Here is a 26,947-nt window from a genome sequence, read left to right as displayed (position 1 = left end):
TGACTTTCGCTATGTCGCCGATTCGCGATTACATAATAAAAGAACCGAAGAAAAAAGCTTTCATGTTTATGTATATGTGCAAATAATATAAATAACTTAATGAATATCACACACACACACACACACGCGCGCACACACACACACACACACACACACACACACACACTTTTACATATATAATTATCTAATTATATAATCATCTTTCAATTATTGGAGATTTTAATTAATATTTGTTTGTTGCAGGATTTCCTGAATCATCTTCAAAGATTCATCGAAGCTTCTCAAGGATCGGTGAGTGTTGAAATAATTTGAATAATTATCTCCAACGATCGCGATACCGGCGAAATTGGATTTGCGAATTATCTTCTTTAAAAGAACACGTGAATGTATTTGTGCTCCAGATGCACTTTGCAATATGTGCTATCGTTTGATGATATATATATATATATATATATATATGCGTGCGTGTAATGTAAATATGTATGCATATGTAAGATGTCTTTTTTCCATATCTTTTTTCAATGTCTTTTTTCAATTTATATATATATATATATATATATATATATATATATATATATTTATATTTATATTGGAAAAAACATCTTATATATGTATGCATATTTACATTACACGCACGCATGACATACTTTATAATTTTGCTCGTCTTATTGAAGAAACAGCGTTTAATAATATGCATATGCTTGTACAAGCATCAGTGTAACGGACTTTGTGCATAAGGTCGCAACTTTATGCTTAAAGAAAACGCGAGTATGCACTTTTATATATGCATCTTAGTTAGATCGTTTATAATTATATTGTAGAAAAATCGTGTGTACATATATGTATACATATAATCATAAGAATATACCTCTACTTTTCTCGTTCAACGACATGACGAACATATCTTTTTCTCATATTCAAAAAATTACGTCTATCACGATTCTTAATTTCAATGAGGAATGTAACATCATCAAGGTCGACAATGATATCCCGAGGTCGTAGGTCGATGAGCGAGTTAAGCCGGAATCTCCATCTCGTTAACTGGAGATACACTTTAATATCGACAAAATTGTCGATTTCACATTACGATTTAGCCAACTTTTATTCTCGATAATTTTTAATATCAATTTAATTAATCATAACACAATCTAAAATTTGTGTAAACACGAATGATCGATCGATAATAATAATGAACTCATAATTGATCTTAATCATGGAACATTAATATGATATTAACCAACGCTTGCAAAAATTATCGCTTAATTTAGATAAAAATTGATTTTTTTTAAATAATGATTTTACGTCCAAATATAGATTTATCTTTTTTTACTCATTTATAGTAGTTTTTACAATCTTTTTTTTTTATTAATTTACATAAAATGCGAAATCACACATTTTCAATTATTTTCTTTCACTTGCTCCGAGTTTTTGAATAGATCTTTAAAATATCTTTTTCCTATATCTCATGGTACACTTTATATATTTAAACAACAGCATGATTCGATATAAAGTTACCACAGATTTTGCAAATAATGTAATTTTAAATTGGTATATAGTGATTTTGTTGGGGTTACGATAATACTAACGTGATGCTTTAGGACTAGGAGAGGCTAGGCTGACCCATCCCTTGTATTGTGCATCTTAAAACGTGATTCTAATCTATTGTGCTCGATAACAATACAACTCGCGGACACCGATAGTATTGCTATTTCGATAGTCAATCGAGAGCTACCTCGTTCATTAATTCATGAATATAAATTGACAAAAGTTTTAGATAAAATAATCTACATAAACCGGTTCTCTCTCTTTTACATATTGAATTTAATTTTATATTTGTATTTTTTTATATTTTAAATTATTAATTCACGTGAGAAAAATTTATTTATTCATATGAAACTTCTCATCATATAAATTTATCATTTGTTTTTTGTCTTGTCACAAAAATTTAATCTTTTCACAAATGTCATTAATAATAGATAGTCGCTGCATAGCAATTATTCTCTATGGCTAATAAATTAGACTGTCAGGAAAGAGAACGTGAATTAAATCAATAAAGAAGAAAGTATGAAGAGGCTTGTCGCATCTGTCGCAGTATCATAGAATTTCCTCGTGTCATTAATATTCGATGTATGTCTTGCGAAACATCATGCTCGATATGTGCCTGTGTTTAATAATGAAAAATTACGATGGGAATTTATCCAGGAAATTCTTAATCAAAGCGCGGACACACAATTTAACCAAGTGAAATGTTACTTTCATTTAACCTTGCTTTCCATTTCACGGAAAGATATACTTTTTAATATTATCAACATTTCTGACAAAATTTTATTAGCCATAAAAAAAAGCTATAAATTGCCGAGAAGATATTTAATATTGATAGGAACGCGTTCGTAAATTCGTAACGAGTGTTTTTTTAAAATATTTGTGATACTAAAGAATATATAAACGACAAGCAGTTTGCTATTTTTATCTTTTCGCACCGTGAATAAATATTTAATCTGTTTAAACAAGTGAATTTGTTACGCCTGCTGTTTGTAATATAATAGGTATATAGAAATAAATAGAGACTAAAGTATATACATATATGTAAAGAAAGAGACTAAGAATAGAGAATAGAAACACGTTTCGTTTTAATTCAATATGGCTTAAGAACGTACGCAAATAAATGATACAATAATAGTTTTTTTTTCACGGAAATTCTCTACCCGCAACAAAAGGAGATGATGAATGGATGAGAGAGAGAGAGAGAGAGAGAAAGAGAGAGAGAAAAAAAGCGCGAATGCGAGCAGAAGCGAAACGAGCTGAGGACGTGGGAGGATGCAAATGCAAAGAGCCTTGAGTCGAATCCGCCGTAACTAGGATAGGTGCATAGGTGAATTCACACGTCTACATACATGGAGACGGATGATTCATTCACGCTCCATGTTCGATTAAGTCGACCCGCCTAGTTAACAGATATGTTTCGTGATAAATGACAGGTAAGAGATTTTTCAACGACAATCGTGCGTCGACACATGTAAACTGTTGCATCATACCTTGAACAAGTACTATTTAAAAAAAAAATGAAATTAATTATGTATATTAATTATTTTTTATATGCAATTTTATTCTTTCGACCAATCAATCATACACGCATGCGCGCGCAAACGTGGACGCACATTTGTCTTTCCGTTATATATGCACAATATAATGTGTCTTTTTTTAAAGAACCGTAAACCTTGAAAGTTTTACAAAAATCTACTTTTGTCGCAGTGCTATTATTATTCATATGTATTCTTTTATAAGGTGAATTCTTCATCGCGAATAAATGAACGCGCGGTGTATGCATGTAATGTTTAATAAATATATAGTCGGTTGGTTAACGTGCTGCAGTAGTTGCCAGTCGAATGTAGGCTGGCTAATGTAAGCAACAGGTGGGCGTTTCTCTACCGAACGACGACTTCTCCCTCTTTACGGCCACTAGTTGTATAGCCAATTTTCCAAGCGTTTTACGCGTAATATACGAGTTGACTTATAGTCGTTAGCTATAAAACCTACATTTAACTTTCATCCGTACGATTAATAAGATGAAGTCTATCTCGATAGATGACGAACATACGAAAGTAATATATCGACAGAGATTTTTATATCTATCGATCTAGCTGAAAAGCTCTTATTTCGAAGGCAGCGCCGTATCTGTCTAATTTCGAATCGCGTTAGCGGCATGTCCCTACCGTTCATGTAAACATGATGCTGCCTCCACAAGTGCTGGTACTGGGTCCACCTGGAACTGGTGCTGTCGTCGTGGATGGGCGGTAACGGCGGATGCACTTGGTGACCGTGCGAGGTCGGCGGCAGGGGTGGCGGTGGTGGTTGCTGGGATTGCTGTTGATGAGCCGGCGCGACCACGATGTGCGGATGCTGCGGCGGTTGCACCGGCTGCTGCTGATGCTGAGATTGGGGAGGATGATGCGCCTGGGCGTGCAGCACCCCAGCTGGTACCGGCGGCGGCGCCAATTGCTGATACTCCATCGCGCAGCTCATCCGATTACCTCACGCGCGCATCTAATTACTTCTCGCGGCACCCCCTTTCCCCCCCTTTCCCCCTTTCCCCCGCGCGCGCAATGTCCAGCGCGGATAACGACGAGTCCTCCGTGAGATTCCTTTCACTTGTATCGGAGCGAACGACGCTCCGCTGCCGGGGGATATTCGCAATGCGAGAAGCGAGACGATATCCGTGTCTTTCGGTAAGAGAATTTAATTGGCGATCGATTGTTCACCGAGGCCCGTTTCCGAATAGATTCGTTCTTTAGGAACGAGGCGCGTTGAATCGCGGCAAATCTACCATTTATTTCCGAATATTGAAAGCGAGAAGACTTGTAAAAAGTCAATTTTACGAATCTCGATTCTGCACGCTCGTGTCTGTTTAATCAAATTATCCTCGCGAATTTTGGATACAAACGTTTCGTTTCTCTTCGATCGGGTGATCGTTATCGATCTTCTTGCTGTTATCGCCAAGAAAATCGACGCGCGAAGAAAATCTTCCTTATTGCACTCACCAGTAGATCGGAATAGGAAAGAAAAAACGAGATCGTAATTCACCGAAAAAAATGCAATATTTCCAATGAATGGAGAAAAACACTTTGGCGAGCTCGCGAGATGACGACCCGGACGAAAGGATTCACGCTCCGGAGGGCACTGCTCCGATTCCCGAATCCCAGACTCGAGTCGAATCGAATCGAATCACTAGTATACTAGTAAGTCCCAGTGCGCCGATTAAACCGCGAGCGCCGAGAGTAGCACAGTGTCGACTGTCAAAATCGCCGCTCGTCAGCGTCTATCCGTCGGCGCCGTGTGCCGATTGGAGCGTCGTCGTTGCCGGAAGCGGCGCTCCTATTGGTCCCGCTCCGTGCCCGGCGAGAGGAGGCAGGGCACGACGTGCTTCGACGTCGTCCTGGAGGTGAGCGCGGAGAGACAGCACGAGGAAAGACGTAACGAGGAAGATAGAGAGGAACGGAGGTCCGGACGAGAAGTCGCAAAGAGAGAGCGAGAGGATCGCGTACGAGAAGGGAGAGAGAGGGAGGGGGAGAGAGAGAGAGAGAGGGAGGAAAAGGCTAGAGAAAAAGAGAAAGAGAGAGAAAGGGAGAGGGAAACTCGCGTGCGTGTCTCGAACGTGTGGCGTCCGGAAAGACACTGGAGTCGCGACTCGCAAGCGCCACGCCGTTTCGCCGCTGGAGAGGCTCCTTTCCTCTTTGTCGTACCCGCCGATGCTCCGTCTCGCTTTCCACCGCCCCGACATCCGCTTTTTCCCGCCCCCACCTCCCACCACGCATCTGAAACCTGACCCCACTCGCCGCGCAAAAGCGCGAGCGCGCGCACCGCCGTGCGCGTTGCCGCGGCCTCTTCCTCTTCTCCGGCTTTGCCAACGACGGCGTCTCTCTTTCCCCGCGAGAGCCAGCTCTATCGACGTCCCTGTTCCGTCCAGCCTCTAGGATCCGAGCCTAGTCCTTCTCTTCTCGCTCGGAGAACGCCACCGTCCTCTCGTCTATCTATCCGCTTGCCTGCTGCGCTCCGGCTGATCGCGCCGCACTTTTTCACTCCGCGTCTGTGGCTTTCCTTCCGTCTCTACTTATTTTATCGTTTCTTTCTCTCTCTTTCTCTCTATCTATCTCAATGCGCCTAGCTCCGGGTTTGCGCGGACGCCGAACAACAACGCGGGAGCTTTTACTCTCGATTCTGTTGCTACGCTCCGACTCGTCGGATCTTTGACGAATTTAATTATCACGCTCCGATCGTTTTTAAATATGTAGGTCGGCGTACCGCTTTTTCCGCTGTTATTTCTTCAATCTTCGTTCCGAACGTTCGTTTCTAAGCGTTCGTTTCTATGAGACGAGCTATGCTTGGGAAGCCGAGAACGTTTGTGTCTCGAGGAACATGAGATTATTCAACGGTTAGCAAATATTTATATATCGATATTGTCTTTAAAGCTTTGACGTCATGCTCATCGTGTACAACTACTGAAGAGACAAGGAGGAGGGGAAAGAAAACTGTGTATTTATTTTCCCCTTCAAGTAAATGCACTTCTCTCTATGAAATTGAAACGCTATCTTCTTGTCTCGGCATTTCGCCACTTTCGATTTTACTTGGCGAAGCATGGTTCGCACGGTTATCGTTAATTTCACAAGTCGACCAATTGAAATATGTTGCAGAAAGTATGTCATTTTATATGGAATGGGGACGGTAGATTTACTTTCCGCCAACTGCTCGTTTTCAGACATTTTATTGCCGGTACATATTGATTAATGATAGATAATTTACTTTTTTTCAAATTACATAATCTAAACCTATCATTTTATATTGTTACAATATTCCAACGTTATTTCGATAACAAGATTAATTTAACTAAATTATGAACACGCATTACAAAATAGATACTGGAGCTAATTTATAAGATACTTTGAATGTCTGGTTTGATGCAACAGAGTTTTATATTGGCATTTATCATTCATCTTCAAGATTTATTTAGTGATGAAATCGAGAAGGAATCCTTTTAATTCTAGTGAAAAGCAGCCGTTAATATTCTTTAATGTTGCGAGCGAAGACAAAGATATTTCGTGACGGCCATCATAACCCGCGAAAGCGTGTTTCGCTTTAGGTCAGGGCCATCAGGACCCGGCATCCGTGAGCAGGATCCAAAAAGGATCTCACCATCTCTGTTCTACCTCCGACGAATGCGGAAGTTAGAAGTAGTGGAGCTGCTTCGGTGAAAGATGATGATAAAGAGAGATAAATATGAAGCGAGAAAAAAAGATGGGAGAAGCGAGCCGAAAAAAGAAAACGATGAAATGAAAGGTGTGTTCTCACGGGTTTTTTAATACGTCTAAACATTTTTAATTACGAAATATTCATCTACATTATACGTGCAAGAATCTAAGAAATTGTGTCTTTGTACAAAGGTTCCATCAGGAGAGGCTGCAAAATAATTATTCAAAAATATTCGCAAATTTTTGCACACGATATTATATTTTAACATCGCTTAATAAGGCTCTTTTTCGCTAGGGAAATTTTTAAACATCTAAATGATTTTCCAATATTTTTTTATGCTCGTTTGAAATTATGTTTATCGACCGATCATGCTGATCGCAGTTATTCCTTTTTCGTCGTACGCTACGAGGAGAGAAAAAAAGAGAGTGCGGGAGGGCTCCACATAAGTTACGTAGTGAAGGCACGAGACTCTGAATCACCAAAACCGGTCTGGTAGACGCGATGCCTGTTGTGCGAACGCGGAAACCACGAGAGACCTGCGGACTCTCGCGAGTCACGGAAGGATTCCTTTCTCCTCTTCGCTCGCCGTAACTTCTTTTTGTGTCTCTTACCTCGTTTTTAGTTCTCTCTCATTCCCTCTCTTCCGCGTTTCGCTTCTCTTTCTTTCATTTGGAAACATCCGTCTTTGGTATTTGGCATTTTTTTATCACACATAATTTTTCTTTATTATTAAATTATAATTTATTATCATTGAATTCATATGTTTTTTAATACTGTAGATTTAAAGATAACTATGCCGTGAAGATTATTAAAAATTAAAAATGATAATTTAAGCAGTTTTTGCAGTTTTGCCGTTTTAGAATTGATTGATCAAGTTAATCAATTGTTAATCAAGTTTTTACTTTTGTCGAATTGCAATTATTTTTCATCGAATAATTGATTGCGTGTAATTATTTTCTCCGCTTGTTTCAATTTTAAAAGTCTTTTTCATTGCTTTGTGCGCAGGGGATAGTCAGTCTCAACATCCATATTTGTACGTTCTATCGGTTTGAGAGATCTTAATGCGAGCAAAGATGCCGCAGCTTTCTGGCTAAAGGTCGTTCGGGAACTGAAACGAGCAACCTGTTGATCCTGGACCCTTTCACTTGCATCTCCGATTCGTATTAGGAAAAAGATGGAGGGCATTGATTTATCGCAACACGATATCCGATATTTCACAATTGGCGCGCTTTGTCTCGGTTAAAAGTTATCTTTGGGATTTTGCTCATATCAAAACAAATTATCCGATATTCGAAATGTTGAGATCGTGAATGTTAATCAACGATTTTCGGTTTCGATTTCCAATCTCGAGATAATCGCGCGTTTCGCAATCTGGTTGAAATAGCGTCTCGGGATCGAATCAGAACCGGTCACTTTAGGACCGGGCCAGACGTGAAAACGAAACTTTCGGCGGCTTACTTTCTCCTAGGCACTTCCTCCTCCGTCTCGTCGTTTCAGAATTAAACGGGCTCGCCCTCTCGATTGCTGCATTTTTTTCGAGAGGATGCTTTTTTTCGTTTTTCGAAAATCGGTCAATACCTTAATCGCGAAAAATGGAATCGGTGAAAAAAAAAACGTGATTTCTGTTCGAACCTATTAATTAATTAATTTGGCCATATTATTTCTAATTGAAATATAAATATTTTTCATACAAAAGATGAAAAAATTCCATAATATTTACCCAGCAACAATCTAGCAATAATTAACAACTTGTTTCCTTTTCTTAACGGCGAATAATTATAGACTAATGTTGCATTACTAATGCTGCAATCTAAAGTTACATATATTTTGCTAATCAGGCGTGCGATAGCTTACTTTTTTTCCTATTCTCAATTTGCAAATGCATCTAAAATAAGTGTGCTTATCTGTTTGTAAAATAAAGCAAAATGAGAACGCGTATCTTGAAAAGATTTTTTCCAACGATTGTCGCACTATAATCACCTCGATCATGTAGATATTAATATTTATATCGCGCTGATATTTTGCATTGATAATCTCGAAAAAAAATTTTTTTTTAAATAATTTTTTTGTCTCAATGTGTATCGTTTAATCTACGATTGCAGAATATCATGCATATGTAAAACAGAATATCGATTATCGAGGTAAGATCATCGCGTCTAAGGAGTGGTGTTTCAAGAGGATCGAGATTTTCACCGGTTGATTCGCAAAGAACAAGAAGCGAGAAGCCCGCGGTACGAATCATGAACCTGGAAGCGGCAGCGCGTTTATTAATTATTACCTTTCGGTAAATACCGTTTGCGGTACTTTCGTTCGCGACCTTTCGCACACGCGAATGCAACACGTACGTGACAGGGACTCGAATGGGATTCTGGCAATAATTTCGCATCCGTTCGACACTTACCACGCACACTCTCAGCCGCCGTCTCAGTCGCACGTGTACGTGAGGGCCAGCACGTATTCATTAGCGTTCGGATTGATTGCCGGTACCGCGAGTGTAGTCGATACGACGGGCCCGGCCGATATGAACGTACACACATGTACATATTTGTGCATCCCGAAAACTTCCGCGATCGTTTCCCATTTCGCTTGAACCATTTCTTGCGTATTTCTTGCCGAGATTAAAACAAAAAGATTAGAAATTCCAAAAGAGATGCATAATTTCTTTTTCCAGAAAAATATCAAGATTCATCATCGTGTACTTGAAATATATGCAGAATTTTTTATCTATAATTAATTGTGTAGTTTTAAAGCGTATTACGGTCGAAAACATTTAAGTATTCTCGGATTTTCTGTATCTACAAAATAGAGATATCTTTTTCACACGTGTACGATTAACATATAACTGATGAATTTTCGCGCGGTATATTTATTCCAAATAAACATTGACTAAATTATCTCTATCAATTTTGTCGAGACGCACGTGGTGCATTTAAGCAACGCTTGATTATTTATTATATAAACGATTTATCATTTTTTATTTTATTTGCTAATCTCTCGGCACGTGCTTTCAGCACGTCGTCATCGCTTCGGAAAGCATAGCGGCCGCGTTGAAATACACGTATAACTTTTATAATCTTTTTGACATAAACGTTTCGCAATGCCGCTAACATCTGCTTGTCAGCTGTTAATTGCGCCGAACTAGAAGCCGTTAGATCAAAAGGACGCGCGTAAGATCCTAGACGACGCCGAAATAGATCCGCTCGATTTTCGTAGCCGCGCGATGTACACGCATATTCGATATACATAATAATTTGCTAGAAACAATTGCGATTAGCAACGCGTGATATGCGCAAATAATCCATTGACACGCGGACGGTGTACTTTTGACAACTATTCAACGCGTACATAATATAATAATTAGCGTTAAGTAATAAATATTATATTGATTGTGTTTCTTCTGTATGAATTGTCATGAGAAAAGTACTTTGATTACAGGTATAACGAAAGGAGTTCATAATATGTGTATTAAACAATCAGAGTAGAAATGCAAAAGCATTTAGATCATTTGAGTACAAGCTGTGTCGATTAATTATGTATTTAAATACAATCATGTAATATTTTGAAATTGATTATATCTTGCAGTATAAGGATAGAGAAAATAGACTCGAGTTTGTGTAGTCTCTCAGAACTTATCGATCAAAATAAAAAATGCAGAACGAATTAATTGCTCTGTCAATATACGCATGTGTGTGTGTATATGAGATTTTTATATCTCGGAAAAAATTATATATAAGATATAAGAGTATACTTTCAAATTACATAAGGATAGGACTTGTTTTATTTGAAAAAATCATATAACCTACATTTAATTAATTCTTATTGAAAAATTCAGCTTGTTATATACAATGCAATTATCTGATAGAGTAATCCGGGAGTAATCGATGATCGACAATCGCGAACCATGAGATAAAATAATCGAGGGGAAAGTATTCTGGTAATTGTAGGAGAGTAATGTGATCATTCACGCATAGAAATTGGTATTTATACAACGGTGTATTGTACATTATTTTCTTCCGTCGAACTGAGCCGAGCCGAACCGGAACAAGCGCGTTGTTTACACGGATTTACCTGTCACTGACACACGCGTTTCATTAAAACCCATTATTAAATGCAAATCCAGGTCCAGAATTTGACTGTAATTATTACAAGAGGAAAGTCGGGAGGAGAAGCATTACTACCATGCGATGTATCGACACGCGATATTAATCTTTTGCAGATACATAAAATAAATTCTTTTCAAAATTTATATAAATGTATCTTACTCGCGTAAATTTTTCTGACTGCTTAAGAGATATCGAAAATATGAGAAATAGTTTTAATTTGACGATTTTTTTAATGATTTTTCGTTTTTATTTGTACTGACTTCAACATTAGTTTAACATTGAATTTTTGAATGTTTTATTCTCTAAAATATTTGAATTTCAACGTTAAATACTTTCGTAATATGAATATTATATCACGCTTGGATCGGCATAAGACTTCTGTCGCAACTTTTGCATTTCTCTTCCACATGAATCATAGTGAAGAAATAAAAAAGCAAGATCATTGCTTGTCTTTGGTCGATCCTTGACACGCGAAACTTGAGTCCAAGCGTCGACCGCATGGGATTATTCTTCGGGTGACACGCACGGCCAGCAACATATCCGACGACAAAATACGAGGTCGGGACGTTGATTAATATACGTCTCGAGCTTCGATTATAATTAATAAACTAGGAGGTACTTTCAAACAATAATATGTACAAAATGCATTAGAAAATTAAAAAATCGGAAGATTTTATAATAAACGCAAAACATTCCTTTAATTGATACCTTAAAACATAAACACAACACACTCGATAACCAACCAATCAACCGGACAACAATAGAGAAATTAGCATCGAAATTGACGAGGTATTTCTATGATGATAGAATAAACGGGAAACGAAGACGTGTTCGTATCATAATTACGATTGATTACATCTCGACTTGCGTTACCATGACGCGAACACGTGTTGGCAGGACGCGATTAAAAGTTGTTTAAATCATAAATGGCAACGAGAACTATAATTATAGAATAAGCTATAATTATCGATGTTTGGTTAAAAACGCATTTTTAGGAAAGATACTATTACGTCTATACATATATATCAATTACGTTCAATGTGTCAAAAACATTACACGAAAATTCTATAATTGAATAGTACTAAAATTTTATATAAATTACTTATATAAACCTGTACATATTATCGATCATTTATATTTATTTAATGCGATGAGTAGAAGCGATAGAAGAGGAACCTGTTTCTCGTTCATCTAGTTTTTTGGTGTCAAACGTAAATAATGACTCTAATATATTTTTCTTAATAACAGACGTTTATTGCGCTTGCATTTTGTTTCTTGAAACGCAATTCGTAAATTGCATGAAGGATGAATAAGATTTTAAAGATACTCGGATATACGCGCGAAATTCTTCTCTCTATGACTATCGTAACGTGAGTGTGAATATGAAGACATGACAGGATGTGACGCGTCACAAGGCCGGGCCATGCTTCGTATCTATTTGCCGCTTCCCTTCCATCCTATTCGTGTTTCCCGCGAAATATCGCGTACGTTCGCGTCTATTCAATGCAACTCTATTGCCTACCTGCATGTTGATAATTCATCGATGCATCCGCTCTGTAGTCCGAGATCTTTGCCGCGAATTTTTTGTTTTCACCAATTGTGTCTTATTTTTTTACTAAGCTGGTTAAACTCTTTTTATGTTGTTTTTCATCTTTTATAAAAGCAAAGATGATCTTATGAATTTTGACAAATACCGTTTGCGCGAAAGACTGGAAATGATAACTGAATATTTCATATGATTATTTTATCGGATAGAAATATTAAATTTATTTTCATCGTGTCATCGTTGTCATGATTCTGAAATTGTTTAAAAATAATCGACTATATGTGTATCGTTTTTCCTGTTTAATTAAAATTTCTCTACGATCTACATAAGTAGAGTGTAAGAAGCGTGGACATATATGCAACTGATAAAACGCATGCAACAAGGAGCGACTCGTCGTATATTGTCGTTCTCAGTTTTGGGGTCATATACTTTTCGATGGGATCCTTTTTTGGATCCTTCGATAGGGAAGGTACGCAAATAAGAAAAAAAAATAATCGTCGATGATCACTTACCCTTCAGAGAGGATGTTATCATGGGGTCACCTGAAAACGACACAATTATAGTATTGCTATTGAACGTCATGATTGAAAATGAAAGAGATAAAAAGAGAGAAATTGCTAAGCGAACTTGTCCCTTTCGATCTCCTTCTCTCTCTCTCTCTCTCCCTCTCTCGTTCCATTATACGACACATTATATTCGCGCGCGCGCGCGCGCACGCTTGTGTCGAAGATCGCATGCCGTCCGTAGCGCAACGAATCGCATTCTCCGGAGGTGGAGGCGAAGTAAAACAAAGCCCAATAAAGCGAGGAGAGAAGAAGAGCGGACAAAAGGGTCCTTTTCTTTCACGGAGATTGCGGGTCCGCGAGATGCGGACCCTGCATACGAGGACGAGCGCGCGCGTACGGCTTGGTCCGTACTCTCTCTTTCTCGGCGCGTATGCGTGCAGCCTCCCACTTGCGCATTATGAGACGAGAGATAGAGTATCTCTCGCGGCAGAAACATTTTCCCGGTACTTTTCTGCCGCGCGGATGATCCCTGACCCCGGGGCCCTGCCCACCCGGGCCCACGCGCCCGCGGGCACGGTCCTGCTCTCGGATTTCTCCGCACAGCGAATTCCGTCGACCTTAAGGTCGTTGGAATATACCTGCGATACTCCGTGCTATCGCGTTATTTTTCTTTGGGTTCGTTATTTCAAACGGAGAATGTGCGAGACAACGATAGAAAATCGCACGTGCCGCGATATTACCTATTCGTCATTATTAATTATTCATTAATACACCGTTGGCTTTTTTCGTGTCAGCAGCCTTAAAACATGAGCATCGGAGACTGTTAAGGCGCGAAAGGTAAAAATGATTCGCGCAATCGCACGATGAATAATCGTTTATATTTATCTAAAGTATCCTCTTGTATTCTTTTTATCAGAGCTATAATATTAAAAATAAAGATATAAATAAATACTATATATCGTTTATTAGATCGCATCTACGACTTCAGATGCGCTCTCAATCTTCAAGAATTGTTATAAAGTTTTGGTAATCAATAGTAATTTGAATTATGATAATCATTAGATACTATATATACTTATTATATTTTTACTCATTTAGTTTATTTATTCAAATAAATTTTACTGATCGAAATTCTTTGATATTGAATTAATACTTGCATATATTTTGTTCTAATAATGTTGAATGCAAATAATTAAAATATCAAGCGCGAATATATTTTTTGCATATGAGAGAGAGAGAGCAGTTATATGTAATTATTAATTTGGAATAAATTGAAATAGTCAGAGTTTTTCGCTTAAAATGTCAAAAGACTGATGAAAAAATCGCTAATAACCATTAGCTAAATATATTAATAGATTCAATGGTAAAACAACCAAGCTGAGACCTTCGTTGTGTAAAACAGACTTGTCTCGTTGAGTATAATCATCTAATCATATGTATTTGTTTTTCATACGTATTAATTATATGATTGTAGTATAATTATAGATAGAGTATAAACGCGAATGATTGTATTCGCACATACACACACACACACACACACACACACACACACATATATATATATATATATATAAAGTTCCGCGTTCCATTGCGAAACTAAATTAAGCATTACAAACTAAATTTCGAAAAACGCGATGTCGCGAAATGCGGATTCCTGCAAAAGTTTATTATCGAAGAAAAACCGCGCTGAGGACTGGACACGATCTTCGCGTTTAGATTTTTCCGCTCGTCTACGTATCGCAAGTGCGTTTCCGCGCTCAAGGACGTTGTCCAAGGCGTTCCATCTCGCTGCCGAGGATAATGCAACGTTTCAGGATAACGCGACGGACGCGCTGTTTATTTCTAACCAAGACGGTCGACGTAGGATGCAAACCGTCGCGGAGTAATCGCTTTCCTTCTCCTCTTCCGTCTTAGTCCCCTGATGCCTCTGCCCCCGCCGCATCATTTCTCTCTCGCGATGTCGTTACGCCCCTCTCGCGCGGATTTGCCTCCCTCAATATGTCTCTTTTCCATGAATCGTAGATCCAATCTTTTTCTATACATGATGAGATGAAAAACGACAGAAAATTTCGTGATTTAACGATGTATACGGATTTTAAAAAAATATCGCGTGCTTCCCGAGGAAGTTTAATGAGCAATCTGTACGATAATTTCATTCAGATTATTCACGCGAGAAAGAAATTAATTACGGCGATAATGACCTCGTTAATTATTTTTCACCGATCAATTCAAATAATTCGAACGAAATTATAAATGGCTTTTGACTGATCTATTTCAAGATACGGAATTGCGAGAAAACATGTAATCAAAAGTAGTGGATAATATTTCGTGGTACATCTTTTGAAAAATCTATCATTAAAACTATCAAAACATAATTAAAACATAATTAAAAACACAATTAAATACAAAGAAATTAAAGAAAATATATTTTTTTCATTGTATATAATATATAATATTAAATATTATTAACAAATATTTTTTTAATTAAATTATTCTACAGAATCCTTAAATTTTACTAGTTTCTAGATAAATCCGTTTACATACATTTTAAACTCTACATCTTTTTTATAGATTGATATTTTTCTAATTCTATCTCTCTCTTTATGTCCCAATTTTTTATAATATCTTATAATCTTTTATAAAACTTTTTTTTTAATTTTCGCGTATTCTTCTTTAAGTATTCGGCTTATTATAACGATTAAAATTACCAAGATGTATTTTTCAATCAAAACTTTTTCATAGATTAATATTTTGTAGCAATTCTTTATCATCGGAATCTCATTGATTCAACGACGAATTCTAAGAAATCCGTAGATTATGATAGCGCGGAACGCACAACACGTCGTGAAATAATTAATTAATTAATTAATTGCGTAAAAATAAAAAAAGCAGACTTACAAACAGGTCCTTTTCGATGCTTTTCGCGCGTGTGTCCGCCCAATCCCTGTAGCATACATTCGTTACCTATGTTCATACGTACGTACGAATGAAACGCATATATATGGCAGCGAAGAAACAATAATAAGTCATGCGCGGCTGGTTAGAAGCACTGCCGTAATTGCGTCCTGACGGCGGATGGATTTATGTTCCCGCTCGAGGATACGCGCGAATCTCTTCTCGCGATGTCGCTTTGCTAATCAAGCGATCACCATGTAATTCATCGCGGATTCCTTGCGGTAGCAAGGAATTTTCACTCGGTTTACTATTCCTGTCGTTAAACGTCGTTAGCGTACTGTCTAATTAATCATTTACTCTCAGGCTTTAACGGGCGTATGATTTTTAGCACCTCTCAAGGTGTGAAATTAAGGTTAAACTTATCGAAAAAAAACGAAAATATATGATTTTACAATCATATGCGAATCTCATTCATTTATCTGTATTGTTTGTAAAATTTATTCATAAAGATAATATGTTTTTTTAATGCTCTCTCTATTAGATTTTGATGAATTTATGAAGATTGTATATAATATATATATATATATAATTGAGATAGTCTACTACTTTATTTATCTTATTTAATCAAAATTTGATAGAATACGAAATAAAAACACGATCTATCTGTAATCGAAAGGAATTTTACAGATAATGCGGATTGCGGTCTGTTTGCAAAGTTATATTCTCTCATACATCTCAAAACTGACCGGACGAGATGCGATTTGAATAATGGAGTAATATAAAGGCGAGTATTGCGCGCGAAAAGAACGACATGGTAAAAGGAATGCCGTTCATGGAAATCACGCGATTAAATACAATTTCCGTGTTATGTCGCTCCACATGATGGACGTTGTTGTTTATTTCGATATCGAGATTACCTCTCAAATTTCCATGAGACAGAACGTAACAGTGATTTCCATTTGCAATCGCTTTTCTCGAGTAAACACGATTACCGTCTCGATGCATCCCTCTGCATTTTCTGGACAACTCTTTTCAACAAAAAGTCTTTTAAACTAAGCGAATTTACATTACATAATTGAATTTCAAAGCAAGTAAATTCATGATGTAGGAAATAATTCTATTAATATGTGAACTTTTCATTTTTTTATTACATTTGTAGAGAGTGGCAGAAGAAATGTATAGAAATTATTAATTTTAAAAGAGCTATTATCTAGCTATTGAAATCGTTTTTGATCGGAATAACGCCGCTTCTCATCACATAACATATAAATACAAATCACGAATAATATTTGAAACAATCGAAATATTTCTGACACTTCGCAAGTGAATGGAAATTCAATTCCAATTGGAATAAAATTACAAAAATTATTGTTGACAACCGAAGTGTGATTGATTCGGATTCACTCGAATTTCGACAAGATTTTAATAACATAAAAAATGGATCGCGATCAGATTTGGGACAGAATTCGCCAGTCGAAAACTTACGTTTCCAATCGGAATCATAAATGGTTACATAATAGCTCTCCAGGCCACGATAAGTAGTTATCCGTTCCTGAGTCGAAGAGATCAGTCATAAGAGATCATAAGAGATGCGAAAAGTTTGTTTCATTAGGTAGATGGCAAACGTATTAATAAATATTTATATGAGAGCGTCATGAATAAATAACGCGCTCACGAAAAGTACAATCGACGCATGGCGGGAAATACTAACAAAGAAGTATAATTATAGTACATGCAATTTTAATGATGTCATTGAAATGCGTCATCTCTACGCAGAATCACATTGTAACGCTACTATTCTTAGATTACGTTTTGCTATCTATACATATACGTTATTCACAAACTTTACATCATAAGTCACAATTTCTTATTTTCGACAATTTTTTTATGCATTGTTACAAGCGTTTAAGTTATCAAAAGTAAAGTTTTAATGGAAGTTATTAAATGTTCACAATATATACATACATAGCCAATTTCACGATTTTACAAGATGATCTAAGAGATTTAGATGATTCGACATAAAAATAACCAGTCTAATAATAAACTTTAAATAAATTATCTCCGTTCTATTGCGCAAAAAAGAATTGTGAATTTTAAAAATAATTTGATTTATTCCTCTGTGTTTTAGTGAGTCAATCTATTTCTCAACGTATTTTTTGGTTAAACAAAATCGTAAACAAATCCGCAATGCGAGACCGGCGATACAGCCGTTTAGATGGAAGCAACAGATTCCCATGAATAATTCAGCGGACTATTTACCGATGGTTGCGTGGGCGATTATCCTCCCCTCTTGCCCCTTCGCGAGGGCTTCCGCGACAGGGCAATCCCTTTCGTCGCGAAACGCGTTACGCAATACGCTTCCGGAAAAATTGCGTTCGGCATCTTCGCCATTCCGACGCCGGCGTCATGCGAAGATGAAAATTCCTAATCCGCGAATCTATCCGCTTATCATTTACGACCTACGTTAATGATATGAAAGTGCCTGACACCAAAATCGACCTTTTTTCCATTGTTATATTTTGCATTATGTTTTGCTGTCTGGAGGCAATAAAATCTGTAATTTTATTGCCATCGCAAGATATGATTCGTGTCGCTGCATAAATGTTGCTTATTCTTCCGCGTTTATTGTAAAAGTTAATTGGTAGAATGTAAAATTTGAAACACATTTTCACTTTGCCGTTTTTCCGCTCGAAGCTATATAGTTTTCATTATTTTAATCGCCCACCATATCGAGTTCTTAGAATAAAAATGGATCTTCTTGAGTAACTTTATCGATAGATAATCGACGCCGGACGAAATTGTCAGTAGTAATATGTGTATGAATAAATATTATTTTTATTGGAGCCGTATTAAATCAGCCATCTGAGAATATAAATTTTAGAATTCTACATCTTTTTTAATAATCTTTGTATTATCGATAGAAGAGATGATATCATAAAAAACTCGCGACGAAGAAACACGAGCCTCCTGGGCATAGCTAGAGTGTATGAGAGAATGGAATTATAATCATGATATTTTTAAGATATGTGTGCAGAGGAGAGGCTAGCTCGAGACCGATGGGGGTATATTAACCCTTTCGATAGGATCGATCCATTTGGTGATTGACGTTGCGTGACTATCGATCGGGGCACTTATATAATTTCGCGTCCAGGGAGAATTTTCCTCGGAGCGCGGCGAGAAAGATAATTTGGAATATCCAGCAGCCAAGGCCAGGATTGTCGGAAATGTAATCAGCTTCCGCGTCGCGGGATTAAATCGGTCTCTCGTAAAAAAGATTATTATTAATCGTTAGCATATTTATAGAGGACGCATGTAGCGTAATCATAATATGATAAATTGAGTTTCACCTAATTTTCATTTACAAAGCTGTTCAATATCGCCGACATCAAGATATTTTGGCGTGGTTTGGATACCTGGTCCGTCATAAGAAAGTGCTCTCCTGAGCCCGGTTTGTCCTCTAATAGGGTGAAGATGCTGCTGTTGGTCCAGAGGCGGCGGCTGGGCGGTTTGCAGCTGCAGATGATGCTGCTGGGAGGATGGGTAGTGGGTAGTGGAAGCGTTTACGGCGGCGGAGGCGCTCCCCGGGAGCTGCTGATACTGGCTACCCTGATATTGACGGGGATGAAGCGTGTGGTGATGGTGGGGGTGCGGATGCGAGTACGGCGTGCACCAGGTGTAACACTGCTGCCAGGAGGCGGCCGCGTCCGCACCGGCCATCTCCTCTCTCTCTTCGTTTCCCATTCGCGTCCAGCCGCAGGAATCCATTCTGGATTCGACAGTATTTTTTCTCTTTTTCTTATTGGATGTAAGATGTGTTGAATGTGAACAGTTTTCATACAATCACTCAAGATTCGACACCATGTCTGTCTTCGATTTTTAGTCAAAAATTGTCCGTTATTATTTCACGTTATCATTTCAAGTCCTAATATGATTAATTTTGATGCCACGTTATTAGATAATGGAATATTTTCCTCGTTATGATTATTGATTTATTTTATATTAATTATTGCGAAAATGTTAACTTTCAATACGTTCTCTTGCGTCGCGAAATAATTTATTGATTATATACGATGACGTATGTGATTACTTTTTATCGTTTCAATCGTAGTTGCAGTTTTATTCACGATGTATTTATATTCTCTTATACTTTTACCAGTCACATTAACAGATATATTATATTTGCTTTATCCAGTTTTTTGCATTCGGCAAATTGTCATCAAACTATCCATGAATTCTATAAACAAGTGTATAGAAACAGATTAAAAAAACTTCTCATTCATGTAAATAGTTATATATTTTTTTCAAATATCCTTCGTAATATTCTATCCGACTATTCAAACATAAAAGAATAATATTGTTTATTTCTGACTTTGTCCGTTGGATAAGATACATGAAAAAAATAAAAAACGGAATTTTTTAAATATATTTGATAGCTTTACTTCACTTATAATACATAGAATATATTCGACACGATACTTTTTTATTTAGAAGAAAATAGGAATGGAAAGTTCAAAAGCAAAGCAAAGCAAAAATTAAAAAACTTAATGCAAAGTAATTAATATAAAAAATAATTTAATAAATCTTTATTAGTTTTAAATATTATATGAATATTTGTCCATTTATGTTTATATTTGAAATAATATAACATACAAAATTTAGAAAATTGAGATTATTCAATCACTCGAAATATATAGAGCAAAAATATAATAGCATTAGCTAATCGCAAATTTTTTTACATCTTTATGTTAAAAAATGCAAGTTGGATGTATTACGGATAAGTTTAAGTAAGTAATGCAGAAAATCACTATCACATGAAGGAACAAGTGTTACGTTCCGCCGTAACTGTCGATTATTGCCGCGAAAGGAAGCCTTCGTTGCCTTACGGTCGATCTCGATTCGATGATCTGCGAATTAAACTCGTCGCGTTACCGCGGCGCGAATCCGAAAGTTAGCTTCTTCGAAATGATCGAGATCTAGATTTTATCGAGATGTCGTTTAAATCTATCGATTGTCATTCTTGCCTCATGGCCTGAATCGAGAACGTAATCGCAACCACGAAAAATTATAAGCACCATGATGGTTAATGTGTCTCTCGAATTTATAAAATGTCGAGCGAATTTTTACGCGCGCGAATAACACGTATATGATTTCGATTCGCGGCTTCGTGTTCTCGAAGCGATGAGACTCTCCTCTCGTAGCGCGTCGACTCGCGAAAATCGGCGATGCAATTTCGCACACACACAGCCTGAGGAGACTCGGCGATGACTGAGACGAACGGAAGCTTTTCCTCCGCCTTCGAACGAAAGAGGGTTGAAGGCACGAGGCGCGTCAGCGGCCGATGTCGGGGGATGCGCCCGGGTCCACGTGCACCGGGAGAGGCACGTTCCTCGGTCACGTGTTCGCCCACAACCCCACTTGGGTATATCTGCGAACTCGAGTATATCTGCGCGCTCCGGCGTTAATTCCGTGTCGGATGAATATTATACAGGTGAGCGTCGAGCGTACCAAAATGTAATTCACTCGCTTCTCTCATTTAGATGTGAATAACATTCATTCGAAATCGTAATCAATAAACGCGATAATCAGTGACAGTTGTCGGCCTGTATTTATACACGAGTCGATGATATATATATCTTTGAAATTGCTAAAAAAAGATTTTTTTCAGATTCGCAATTTTTTTCTTATTATGTAATATAGTGTTAAATTTTTGAGACGTCTGAAATTTCGCGAGTAAAATTTGTAAAAAACACTTTCACATGAATGATCTTGAGAAGAGAATCGTAAGAAAAGCGCGGTCATTAATAGCCGATGTTGTCAGTTTGAAGCGAGTGCAACGTCATCGAGTTACTTACGCGTATACACACACATGCAGATATGCAGAAGACTGTACGCATATTTACATTTACGTAAAAGTAGCGCACCGGCCACTACGTAACGCATCTATATATATATATATCGGAACCGATGATCCGCGCATGAAATTACTTTGATATACGGCAGTTTATCGCTGGACATGTTAAGTTGTCGCAGGTCAGGTCATTTCAGGTCAACGTACTCGCATGTACACATATTTCCGATCTCCGGAATTTCTCTCGCCTGGCAACCTCTCTTTTTATTCTTTTCATAAGACATTGCATCACTCACTAACAATCATTTATAAATAAGCATTATTCAATAGACAGTGATATAAATACAGGATAATCGAAAATAGTTTCGCACGAGTTTGAAAGAATGACGAGATTCCTTAATCAATTCGAAAGCAATCCTTTATTAATAATAAATAGCTCTTGAGCTAGAAATAATTTGACGTTTTTAATTAATTTGATATTTTTCGTGAGTTAAGCAAAGTTTTATCTTTTAGATTCAGGAAGATTCAGGCCTTTCACCTATAATTAGATTATTAATTTAAAGGTTAATCACCGAAATGTTTTTCAATACTTATAATTACTCTAAAAATCTAAGAAAGATGTATCATATTTTTCACGAAAAAATTGATTAGATCAGACTATTTGCATTTCGTGCGTTCACGTTTATCTTACGGCTGTTGAAATTTTTCATTAATCTTTCACGAAGATTGTGTACAATGCTATATGAATCGAAAGATAAAATTTACTAATAATTAATATGGATCTTAATATGACTCACGAATACGCGATATTATGAGCTGTCTGATCCATTAGGTTTTATCAGCATTCTTTTTTTCTCCCGACTCGATCTGTCAACCGCAGCATCGCCCGACGATTTATGGACGTCGCCCGCACATCCCTTTATATTTTCCGGTCGAACGACGATTGTATTCCGGTAGACGTCGATGCTTAGACGCTGAGATCGGCGTGGGCCATGCGATTCTGACTCTGTCGTGCGTGATGCCGCATTTATTTTTCCTCCTTCTCGTTTAATAATTGAAGCAGATGAATCGTATAGACTATAGACTATAGACTATCGCCTGCTACGCGACAGATAAAAACTTGCCTCGTCTGTTTCTCTTTCTCTCTCTCTTTCTTTCTCTCTCGCGATACACACTGAGATGAGACGATTAAAATATAAATTGTTCCGACGATTCCCTATAGTCCATCTGAATCAACGCTACATATAAAGTAATCCCCTTGTCTCTTGTATCGTTCTATACCGCGAATGAACGCCACGTATCGAATAAAAGGAATTGGAAACCGCTTGATTCTCAGACTTTAAAAGAGTTAACGTGGCCGCGATCGGTTAGATTAAAACTTTATTAACTAAGGCTAATATTACATTTGTCGTACGACAAATTTTTTAAGCATATTGATTGGCTGCGGGATAGAAAGTTTCTAAAGATTCAAAAAATTATTATCCCGCAGCCAATCAATGTGCTTAAAAAATTTGTCGTACGACAAATGTAATATCGGCCTAAGATTAAGTTCTTAGAAGAATATGACTTGTAGAAATTGTTTCTCGCATTTGGCTACTGATAAGACACTCGACACTGCGAAATAATGTCGTGTAAAATTGATGCGAAGAATCGGGACGACTATTGCAGCATGATATCGAAGAGATTTCCGTTCTTTGTTTCGCTCCGGTAATAATTGCACAACGGTATCTAAAATAGCGACCGGTAACTAAAGGAGAGAGAGCAATGTTCCCTCTCCGTCCCTCTCGTCCCCTTTCCCCGCGCTCCTTTCTTTTTTCGCTTCACATTTAACGATCCCTCCGCCTTGTCGCGCCACCCGCGAATCTACCCTCGGCAGAAATCCCGGCGCGATAGCTGCCGCCGACTCACGTGTTGCGCCACGTGAATCGCACTGCATCAAATAGCGCACGTGGGCGCCCGTTTCCGATACATCGAGTCTCCGCGCTACATCCCCGACCTCTTTCTCTCTCTCTCTCTCTCTCTCTCTCTCTCTCTTTCTCTCGAGATATACGAGACTTGGAGGTCACGTTCCATTTATGTCGGGTTTCCAATTTTCAATCGGGATGCTTGGTTCTCTCGTTAAAAATTATCAGTTTTTTTTTAGCGCGACGGAAAAACTCGAGAGAGGATACCGTCGCAAAATTACGAGGCGCGTTGATTACGCGAAAGCGCACTCACGGTAATCTGAACGGACGCGCCTATAGAAATATCCGTGTCCGGCTCGACAGCGCCGAAGGTCGCGTTGCATCGCAAGCGTAACGTGATAATTAGCTTTTAATCGACACGTGGAAACAATTATTTCTCGCGATGAATGTAAACGTAATAAAAGTGATACACCGACAAGATCAATCCGATCTGATCCGTTAGAGAATTCTTACACGAAGGAGAAGGATTATATATATATAATCGAGATACCTTTATAGAAAGAGACTATGTGTGACAAATAATTACGGTAAAGAGATTGGAGTCAATTATGATTAATTAAAGATTCTCTCCTTTTTCATTCTTCTCCTTTCGTCAATATGCGCCTCTCGTTTTTTAGATCCTTCAAATGAAATCTGTTTGTCTTCAGCTCGTTTACTTGGGTGTCCTATGTCCACCTTGTGGTTAATCTATGCGGTTTAAAAAGAAAAATTGCCGCTCTCACGCGCGAATTAGAGTTATAGAAATGCGTGAATAAAATTTGCGCGATTTGAGCGTGAAAAGGAGATTTCTAGTTCCGCGAAGCGTTAAAGACCAGGAGACTGACGATCTTATGTATACGTCGTATCAAACGAATCGTGAAGCTGCGCGCGCGCGCCTTTCGCTTCCGGTTCACCGATCTCTCCACATTCGTTAAGCCACGTTCTCGGTGTTCCCGGCCGACATTTATGCGGTCGAGGCACTTTCGCTCAGCCTGGCTCGTCTCGATATTACAGATTCATCCTTATAGCGATAATAAGTATCTCGTAAGAGAGGCGCGCGATGATTACGCTCTAAATCGCATGCATTCGCCTCGTTGATATTAGTAATCTCACGGAGGGGACGATTGAAAATTTTCGGAATCTCCAAAAAGAGAGAAAGTACATATACATCATATCCGATCATGCATTCGTTTGCGATATGTGCGGATAATTCGCTTCTATCGATATTTATTCGCGTATATTAATATCGCTCCCGAGACTCTTTCTATATCCACCCATTAGTGCTCGCAAAGTTGACGTAACATTTTTAAGACATCGTAGATTTAGCGAGTAAAAAAGGCATCTCGCTTAGGATATGATTGCTTTGAGAATGTATTTTTTTTTCCTTCTGAAGACTTTGTTCCACGGTTATTAGTGTCGTGTCGCAAAAATCTTTACGGACGGAGGAAGTGACGGTACGATTATGGTAAAGGTTTTTACCTGTCCACAGACGATACAGCGTTATTCGTGATCTCCGCTCCGAAATGGTGTTTACAAAATGTACGGTAATCAGAAATTCATGGCTTCCTTCTTTTCATTCATAGGCGGCGCAATCATTTTTTTCCTCGCAAAGCTGATTATTCAATAACTTCTCCTTGACCATCCCGATTGTTCCCCGTGCATGTTCTCGCGTGCTGCAAGGTCGAAAATGCTAACAATGGACGCACATTAATAGCGCGCGCACATATGTATGTGAATGTGTGCGCTATGGTAAAAAATATTCTTCATTTCATATTAAGACTGTCGTTTTTTTGAAGGATTTTATCTTTTACGTTCAACGTTTACTCGATAATTAGAGGATTTCTCTTGAATGATAATACAATCGTAGAATTTGTTTTTCAATTATTGTCATTAGTTACATATACATAGCAATTTTATTTTATTCGAAGCTACAAATAAATTGAAATTAATTATAAGGATGCAAATATAAATAATGCAAAAACGCGACAATTCTATTATAAAGTATAGATAGTTTTTATTGCTATTGAGCACATTGTTCGTGTACCGGCAGTAATCATCATTTGTCGGGAACGTGTATGTGTGCCGTGTGTGACAAACGCACAGCAACATTAGAGGTCTGCAACACGTTTATGTGTGCGATTTGCGTATCCGGTGCCCTTGCACACGCGCAGGTGAATGCTTTGAAGACGTATATCTTCTCGTGGAAATTTATTAATAACTTTCAGACATTTTTTCTCATCTTCTCTTGTACGCAACGAGACACGTGTGTCGAGGGAAATAAAATTACCGCGATATTTCATCAGCTGTTTCTCATACTTGCCGGATTTAGATAGAGACATTTAATTATTACTATCGGTATAGGAAAAAATTGCGCGATGAAGCTATCGGACTCGGATATTGGCGGTTTCTGTGTTATCATTGCGAGCGTGGTATCAGTGACGGGCTTTCGACGAGCCAATTTCCTCGAAGCTGTACCAGATGCCAGTAGAGTCTACGAGTGATTTGTGCTGCACTCTGCAGGAACTTGCGCTAACATTATTCGATAAAAAATTTTTCCATCATCGAATTTGATTTTTCATATTATAGCCCGTAAAATTATAAAACTATTCGGAAAAAATTATATATACATATATAGGTATGTATATACATGTATAAAATGCTCAGCTTTCCCACATTTGCTTGACATATGAATTCTCTTGGAGTAATATTAAATTTGTCTTTAATATAAATCACAAAATAAAAATAGTAATAATTAATAATTATAAGCAATTTTATATAAATATATGTAAATAATAATAATTTAAATATAGCAATTTTAATCATTTTTCCAAGTAAAATAAAAAATTTTTATTTCAGAAGATTTTAATCATCAAGCTACTTTTAACATTGAAAAAAAGTGATTAAAAAAAGTATCGTTTATCAAGAGATAAATTAAGAGTTCTCTTCGTAAAAAAATCAATAAATGAAAGGAAGCGCGATACAAGTATGAGACATTCTATATAAATAATGCAAACATCAATAAACGCATACTTGAAGCGATATATTTACTTCTTTTCGGTCACCAATAACATATAACGAATCAATCTTTGATAATTTTATCGAAAGTACTTCAAAAACCAGTCGATCATTTTTAACAGATCTAATCACATTTACAACAATAAGTAAATCTAATAAAACGTATCAATCTCCAATACTCATAGTTGCAATACCATCGATAAAACGATAAGTCGCGTCGTTTTGTGATAAGACAAACATACCTCTCGTTATCACGCCATACGCATTTATAAAAAAATTGATTAATTTAATTCAAATATATGCGCTCTCTCCGATTGTACGGGACACCTACGAGATCTTTGTACGCA

General features: G+C 37.5%; 3 protein-coding genes across 16 annotated transcripts in view; 1 reads left to right on the top strand and 2 right to left on the bottom strand.

Moving 5' to 3' along the window:
- The window catches only part of LOC145973151 (uncharacterized), a 174,525-nt gene that overhangs the window by 53,607 nt on the left and 93,971 nt on the right, over nt 1–26,947 (top strand). The window contains exon 3 of the mRNA XM_083102397.1: nt 244–291. The gene's annotated coding sequence lies outside the window, so the exon portion shown is untranslated. The remainder of the gene's footprint in view (nt 1–243; nt 292–26,947) is intronic.
- The window catches only part of LOC145973141 (thyrotroph embryonic factor), a 66,907-nt gene that overhangs the window by 27,409 nt on the left and 12,551 nt on the right, over nt 1–26,947 (bottom strand). For 3 of the 11 annotated variants that reach the window (XM_083102364.1, XM_083102368.1, XM_083102369.1), the window contains exon 2: nt 12,906–12,935. The exons of 1 other annotated variant lie outside the window; for it this stretch is intronic. In XM_083102364.1, the coding sequence (XP_082958490.1) occupies nt 12,906–12,935 (30 nt within the window). Of the gene's footprint in view, nt 1–3,713; nt 5,257–12,905; nt 12,936–26,947 lie in introns of those variants that run through there. 7 more of the 11 variants (XM_083102360.1, XM_083102359.1, XM_083102362.1 and 4 more) reach the window with 7 other exon arrangements.
- Nucleotides 12,942–26,476, bottom strand: LOC145973150 (uncharacterized). Of its 4 annotated transcripts, none has more exons than XR_014439374.1 (3): nt 21,780–26,476; nt 18,054–20,028; nt 12,942–14,934 (listed from the first exon to the last, which is right to left on the bottom strand). XR_014439374.1 is itself a non-coding variant. In XM_083102394.1 (3 exons), exon 3 carries the CDS (start codon nt 19,557–19,559, stop codon nt 19,149–19,151), a length of 411 nt encoding a protein of 136 aa, XP_082958520.1. In that variant the 5' UTR covers nt 19,560–20,028; nt 21,780–21,937; nt 22,440–26,476; the 3' UTR covers nt 16,930–19,148. The 4 variants fall into 4 exon arrangements, 3 of the variants coding, with proteins under 3 accessions (XP_082958520.1, XP_082958522.1, XP_082958519.1); XM_083102394.1 differs by lacking the exon at nt 12,942–14,934 and having other exon boundaries at nt 16,930–20,028; nt 21,780–21,937; nt 22,440–26,476; XM_083102396.1 differs by lacking the exon at nt 12,942–14,934 and having other exon boundaries at nt 16,930–20,028; nt 21,780–22,648; nt 25,065–26,476.

The sequence above is a fragment of the Camponotus vicinus genome, unplaced genomic scaffold (assembly GCF_025532165.1).
Source record: "Camponotus vicinus isolate PSW18456_S1 unplaced genomic scaffold, iyCamVici1.0 SCAF_6, whole genome shotgun sequence".
Lineage (NCBI taxonomy): Eukaryota > Metazoa > Arthropoda > Insecta > Hymenoptera > Formicidae > Camponotus > Camponotus vicinus.
The sequence above is the reverse complement of the archived record's forward strand: the minus strand, read 5'-3'. Positions and strand labels throughout refer to the sequence as shown.

Coding starts and splice junctions, on each gene's coding strand:
- LOC145973150 (XM_083102393.1), bottom strand. CDS start 19,559: ATGGATTCCTGCGGCTGGACGCGAATGGGAAACGAAGAGAGAGAGGAG.